Below are 7,599 nucleotides of genomic sequence, written 5' to 3'. Positions count from 1 at the left end.
CTATGCTCCTTTTTGTGGGGCGGGCCCAAAACCGACACAGTATTCAAGGGGCAGCCTCACCAGTGCCAAATAGAGGGGACAATCACTTCTCTAATCCTCCTGGACACACTATCGTTGACTCAATCCAGGATGCCATGGGTCTTCTTGGCCACCTGGGTACACTGCTGGCTCATCTTCAGCTGGCTGTCAACCAAGACCCTCAGGTCCTTTCCACTGGGCAGCTTTCCAGCCACTCCTCCCCAGGTCTTTAGCATTGCAGGGGGTTGTGGAGACCCAAGTGCAAGACCCACACTTGGCCTTGTTGAATCTCACACAGTTGGCCTTGGCCCATGGATCCAGCCTGTCCAGTTCCCTCTGTAGAGCCTCCTGACCTTCAAGCAGATCAACACACTCACCTAACTTGGTGTCATCTGCAAACTTACTGAGGGTGCACTCAATCCTCTCATGCAGATCATTGATAAAGACACTAAAGAGAACAGGCCCCAATACTGAGCCCTGGGGAACATCACTTTTTGACTATCTGTCAAATGTATTTAATTCCATTCACCACCGCTCTCTGGGCCCGGCCATCCAGGCAGTTTTTCGTCCAGCAAAGAGTACAATCATCCAAGCCATGAGCCGCCCATTTCTGCAGGAGAATGCTGTGGGAAACAGTGTCAAAGGCCTTGCTAAAGTCCAGGTAAACAACAGCCACAGATTTTCCTTCATCCCCTAAACAGGTCACCTTGTCATAGAAGAAGAATACAGACAAGAATGCTGCACTCTATTTTTTACAGGCTGATTTACTCAAAATGTTATGTAAAACCAGGGCAACTGAAGGCTTCCAAATCAGATTCAGGACTCAGAAGCCTGACCTTTGGCATTTGTTTTAATTTTCTTCCCTTGTAACCTTGTAACCTGGGTATGTACTCATTTGAAAAAATGCCTATGCAGAAATGGGTCCTCACAGTCCACCCTGTATCTCTCCCTGTTTATCCCTTTCCTCCACTGCAGCACAGTCTCCCTGTTTTGCCTCTGTGCTGCAGATTTGTAAACATTCTTGTCAGTGCACCATATAGTACAAGAATGTGACACATTAGTCCATGCATAAATCAAAAAATATCCATGGAAACTTTGAACCAACAGCTAGCTCGCCTACGGATGCCTCAGAGAAAGGCATGGCTTTGGGAGTGTTTCTTACTTGCGTAGGCTAGTGTGGGTCTGATGAGGAGAGCAGGAGGGTAGGGACCACATTTTAGAGTTAAGAAATCCCTCCAGAAACAACAGATTTTTGCAAAAGGGTTAACATTAAGATATCAGTGACAAGCTCAGCTTCTTGGTATAGTGCTGTTTGTTCTTTCAGGCATGCATTACATTTGTCCTACACCAAGGTCTAGAATATCCCTGTATTTTAGCTAGGAACTGTAACAGATTCTTTCTGTCCTCCGGGGATCAGGGACAGAGGGGATTAAAACATGCACACAATTAGGATCACACTTAATTCGCCTGCTAGAAGTCACAAGGTGACCAGATGTGGATAAGCACAGCTGAAATATATTGCTAGCAATTTGTAATTGTCACACAATTCTGGGAACGCTGAAACATAACCTTGGGCTGGAGCGTCTTCAATCTTCAAATAGTTTTCTTACAATGATGGACCAAGATCCTGATGTGCAGACAACACGATCGTTGTTTTATGCGATGCTTTATTTGTGCGTAAATCCCATGGAAAGAATCAAGCAGAAATGGAATGTAAACACCAAGATAAAACCCACATCGTGCAGCGTTGGTGTTTGGAGCCCGGAGGTGAGGAATGATGACCAGAGAATGAGTTAAAAGTGGAAGAACTGGTGTAAACAGATAAAGAATGCTGACAAAGAATAAGAACCAGATTCAGAGAAGCTGGCTATGTGCAGTACGCTAGATTAGCTCAGTGCAAGTCCTGCTTACATGGCAGTTGGCTCAGTCTTTGAGTAACCTTGGCAGTCTCTGAGGATTAGTGTCTCACAAACACAAAATGTGCTTCTACCGTTTTTGTTTTTTGGGGTTTTTTTGAAGTATTTTTGCTTAAAAACACAATGCCTTCCAGCATCAGATATGTCTGTTTTTCCACCTACTTATCCTCCGGGATGCATATTTATTGTAACTTCTGCAAATAAGTCTCTCCTTTCAGCCCACGCCTCCTTTGCTATGTGTTCCTCCAACATGCATACACACAGCCCACGGCTGCGATGCAATGCTTATATAACAGGACATAGCCTTCAGCTGCAAGAGCTACAGATGTTACAGGAAATTTCATATGGGCACCACTGAAGTCAGGATAATTAACATCCGGCATAGATTGGTGTGACTGAGAGCAAAATGTCATCTTTTCATTACTCAGAAAAATGCTGGTGCTATAAATCACTATGGGTGTGATGGGTGCTAACACCACAGTCCAGCGTTAAGTGTTAGCTGTACTATCACGCATTTCTCACCTTACTCTTCAGCTTGACCTTCCTAATCTATGAGAGGTCACACACTGCTGACGCTGTGGTGCAGGACCCCGAGGGAGTGTTGCCACGTCTCCAATGTCAAACTTGCCGGTGGTAGATGGCTTCCTGTGCCATCAGAGCTGGCCCCAAGCAGAGTGCTTCCCGTTTTCCTTCACGTGCAGAGCTGTCACACGTAGCAACAAGAAGTATGAAGCTGCCTGTGGGGAAAACCCGATGTCTCAAAGTGCAGCAAAGGACCTGAGAAACGAACATACCTTTGAGCATCTGCCCTCGTACAGGCATGGAGAGCAGCGTGTGCAAGTGCTTTTTGCTGATGCCCCACTCCAACAACTCACATTCCTGAAGGATGCTGCTAAAACGAAACTGAAATGCAAACCCCTTGATATAAAACTCCTTGACTGAGGTATATGTTCACTTTAATAAGTTCTGAGTTGCCCCAAGAATCCAAAAAGTCAAGTGCAAAAAATTTAAGTAGAGCATTTTGCTTCCTTGGTCTGGATGTAAATGCTGCAACATTTCATACCTGATTATTACCCCATACATAGCCAGTGTTGCTCCTTGAAGGCTGCAACAAGTGGACTGCTCAGGTGGTTGGGAAACTTAATATTTCTCTGTTTAATTGCTCTGTTTCATAATTTTGTAATTACTTTGTGTGTCAACATCAGGGACTTTTGCAAAGGCAATCTGTTAGAATCATAGACACAATCTACATACTAAATTGTGGAGTCTGATCTACACACTGAAAAGTCAAAGCAGCCCTATTTCTGTGGTAACATTTAGCACAGTACAAACAACAGCGGGGCTACAAAGACCGATACACCAAGTGTTTACAGTTTCCCATTAAATCACAACTGCTGTTTAGAGAAGGAAGTGCTGTTTCCAGTGCTCCTTCTCCTTTATGAAAGGTTAGCAGCTCTGTGCAGCTTTATGAGCTAACTTGTGGTGACTAGTAAGTTATCTCGATGTGGGAAGTGAGTTAACAGGATTGGAAACAGATAAAAGCCATGGGCTAAACAAAGGTACGATTGTACAAACTGCAGCTTCATCTTGTAGAAACCAGGAACGGTCAATACATTAAGGACGAAGAAAATGGAGACCTTAGTCTTAATGTTGCTTCTGTTACACATCTGCTGAATGAAGAACCTGTACGCAGTAACTGACAAAGGTGATGGTAGATTTTCAAAGACGTGCACTGATTCACCCATTTTTGTGTGTCAGACACTAAGCCATGTAGATTAGGTTCTTCATGGTTCTTATTTGCTGTAAGAACAATGAAACACTTTCATCTAGGGAGGAAATACATTTCTGGAGTATTTTTTTTTTTTGGCTTAGCACATTCTTGATGTTTCTTTCCATTGCTTTGATAACATATGCTGTTTCCTTCTACTGACAGACATACTGAGAATTACAGTTTAGGAATGTGATACACATATAAAAGGTGGTATCCATTTAATTCAGAACTGACAGCAGCTCTTTTTCTCTGCTTGTGAGTGTCTGGGTGGGATTAATCTCTCACATACATATCAACAAAGTAGATGTCCAAGTGAGAGTTAGTCGAACAGATATCCATCATAGGCAAATTGTCCTATGGAGATGACTATGTCACATGTGCGTATCTGAGAAATAAATATATGGCACATGCTATCCTTTGCTTTTATATGAAAATCTGGCTTTTATTTTCTGCTCTTCTTCTCTACACCTCAAAGCCCGCTGCTGCAATCTTGCTAGCCACTTAAGTGCCTGGGTTCTGCTAAAGGTGAAGCACAAATACGATCTGAAAATAGTTACTTGGAGATAAAATATATTGCTAGCTGATAGGCTGACAAGATCCCTCTGATCAAAACTCCTCCAGGCACATGAGCATAGTGTCAAAGAGGTAGTCAAGACTCCCTGATTCAAACAGCAGTAAGTCATGAAGGAGGCTTGTGAAGATCACAAAATCAGCATAAAATTGCGTGAACTCTAGAAAAGTTGTTACAGTGCTCTTGGAGTCTTACTTGGCTCTGAACATAAGGGAAGAGGACACTCAGCTTCTACTGCTGGAGAATTCTACTGATACCCACTGGTTTATCTCAAGGACCTCTGGGTGATTCTCCTGGGGTCCACTCAGTAGCAGCATGGTGATGATACAGCACAAATGTCTGCCCTTGGACAACTGGAAGTGTCGTATCCACCATGAGCAAACCTATCATTTGTCACTCCAAGTCCCCTCTAGCTGAATCCTCCCAGACTTCATTTTGCAAATGAAAAGGTCTAATTTGCACAGATTTGCAGCCTCACACCACTCATGATCTCAACCTGCAAGGGCTTGCTAGGGAAGAACATCAGGGTGGTTGTGTATGTACTCTAGGGGTGGTGATGCAAAGTTGCTGCTGCCCCCCTGGAATTAAGATAATTTTAAAGGACTGTATTTGAGAAGAAATAATTTAATTTGTAAAAATTACCAAAGTCTGGGACAAGCTGTATCTTAGTGCTTGTGCAAGTTTAGGCAGAGGCCCTGTGTTATTAAGGACATAACTAGCAGTGTCACAGCCTACTGAGTGGTGCAGTGTGCTCAAGGAGGAGAGGAGCAAATCTTCCTCTGGAAGAGCTAGTCTGAAAAAATTGAGTTGGAAGCCAGTGTACCTCCACTGAATGGTTGCATTCATTTAGCAACTTTTTCAATCACATCACTTATCCCATCTGATCACTCTGTCTTCTTGTTTGCTTACTTTTAAAAAAAAGAAAATACAAACAAAAAAACCCTGAGCAAAACAAGAAACCTAGAACGTCTCTATGAAACACCTATATGTTGGAAATACACATGTAGGACTCGTTGTAAAGCATGGTTTTCAATTCATTATCTATGAGGCCATATGCTGACAAGATTTCTTTTTTTACCAGAATGTCTCTCTCTTTTTATTTTCTTTATAGGAAAGTCTCTTGGACATGGAGCTTTTGGAAAGGTGGTACAAGCATCTGCTTTTGGAATTAAGAAATCACCAACGTGCAGAATAGTTGCTGTGAAAATGCTGAAAGGTATCTTGCTCCAAACCTGGGCTGGAAAAGACGCTGCCTTACATGTTGTCCCACTTTCAAAATGGTTCTGTCAAAGGCAAGAATGTGTGATGTTACCCCCCACCAATAACTCCCTGAAGCCTCCAAAACATGTACGTGCAGTTTCAGCTCCAACAGAAGTGAAATGTCGGAACTGTGAAATAAAAACTGCACTCACAGTAAAAAGGGTGATAAATTATCACATGACATAGGAGAAAGTTTCAGATGCAGTGAGAACTTGCTGGCCTGATTGTTTTCAAAATCTGGTTCCACTACTTCAAATGCCAGAAAGAATGAAAGTCACTTTTGTGGGATCAAACAGGGCAATTAGATCTCTTGCTTATCCTGGTCTGTAACTCTAGAATGACCTGAAATCTGTAACCCAGAGTCTTGGTGGCATCCATTCATCCATTTCTATGTAGTTAGCTTTCCCTGGTTTAAATATCTAAGGATCATATCAGGCTTTTCTTTTTTTTTTTTTTTTAGTGTTGTTCTGGGACTTGAGCCTGCATTTCTTTTCAGTCTTAAACCTTGAAATGTTTTCAGTGTCATTCTTTGCCAGGACACATCTCCTCTTCTGCCAGTAAGGCTTGGATCCCTGGTGTTCTCAGCTGGCTCTGTTCAGACATAGGCTGAATACATCTCTCTTACCCAGTGGCTCCTAGCTTCACAGCCGCATACTTGGTTATCAGCTATCAATCAGAAGATCTGTACACGTTACTTTCAGTGCTTGGAGTGGCATGTGTGATACTCTCAGACCTTCGGTCTACCCCTGCAACACTCAACCTAAAGTAGCTTCTATTTCTTGCCAGCAATGTCCTGGCAACTGTACTGCATATAAGGTGTGTCCTCCAGATACTGTCTTCAATGGGCTTGTTCTGCAATATAACGTCAAATGCTTTAGCAGGGGCTGGTACATGCTACTGTGATATCCAGAATCATCCCCAAAGAGGGAATGTGCAGCTGAGAGGGTTGCAAACCATCCTCCCCTCTCTTGTTGTAGAAGCACAGAAACAGCCTGTTGGCCAGCACCAAATGAGCAACCACCCTGCAGCACGTCTGGAAAGTGGGAAGAAACTAAACCTTTGGTCCCTGTCCAAACCTTCTGCAGCAGCGGGCCAATAGCCATCTCTGTCACTGGTTTCAGTGGATGGCCTGTCACCTGGGTGATCACTTAATCACCTGACCCCTGATTAACTGAGTTGTTTTGCCAACATGCAGACATAGTGCTGGCTGAGTGGTTTGCCAGATTCAACATTTCTTTATGAACAGCTGTGGCTTCTTGTGCCAGCCAGCACCGTCAAGGCACCAGAGGCTGCTCCTGGAATAGATGGGAGCAGTCACAGCTACAAGAAGCCTTTGTATCTGAGTCACTCAAATTCCCCTTGCTGTCGGTGGTGAGAAAGAGTTCATCCCATCCTAAGGCAGATTCCTGCATATTTGCTATATGAAGAGAACCTGTGGTGACTAGATCCTCCTTAGGTATCTTTATTATGAGCACCTAAAGTAGTGGGAGAACTGCCCCATTCCTTGTGTCCTTACTAGATAATCCAGGAGCTTTGCAGCCATTCATGGGCTTTCTCTTCACAGAATTCCCCGTGAGGTGGAGGGCAGGTGTCACCACCTACACAGATGAATAGTGGGTCACTGGGTAGAGGCCAGGTTTTGTGTGGGGCAACCAAGAAAATCTGTTTCCATTCTGATGTTGAAACTAAGCCATTTAAGACCTAACCTAGAGCTAGGTTTCCACTGGACTGTTCTTCTTAGTGTTACTAAACTGAAAAGTCCTTTTGGGTCAACACAAAGCAATATGGTGGGGTTTTTTCGTTTTCTTACCAAAATAAAATTCTGCACAAAAAAAAAAATTGTTCAGAGGGAATTAAAAATTTCGCTCGACACTAAACAGAATCTTTTGGGTTCAGTTGTAGGATTTCTTATATCGTTACTATTACTATTATTATTAATACCAATCACAACTTGTAAGAGTGAGATGCAATCACCTAACTTTAACCAACAGAAATTTACTTCACTGGTCTAATGAACAGAAGTAGACAGGCATCACCAAGGAGTAGTTCATCTCTTCCCTACA

General features: G+C 43.2%; 1 protein-coding gene across 1 annotated transcript in view; it reads left to right on the top strand.

Moving 5' to 3' along the window:
- FLT1 (fms-related tyrosine kinase 1) overlaps positions 1 to 7,599 on the top strand; it is a gene marked incomplete at its 5' end in the record, with an annotated part of 91,657 nt that overhangs the window by 68,017 nt on the left and 16,041 nt on the right. Inside the window, one exon of the mRNA XM_010140061.1 lies at positions 5,388 to 5,492. Coding sequence (XP_010138363.1) covers positions 5,388 to 5,492 — 105 coding nt within the window. The remainder of the gene's footprint in view (positions 1 to 5,387; positions 5,493 to 7,599) is intronic.

The sequence above is a fragment of the Buceros rhinoceros genome, unplaced genomic scaffold, assembly GCF_000710305.1.
Source record: "Buceros rhinoceros silvestris isolate BGI_N320 unplaced genomic scaffold, ASM71030v1 scaffold237, whole genome shotgun sequence".
Classification (NCBI taxonomy): Eukaryota; Metazoa; Chordata; class Aves; order Bucerotiformes; family Bucerotidae; genus Buceros; species Buceros rhinoceros.
This window is presented reverse-complemented; position numbering and strand designations above follow the sequence as displayed.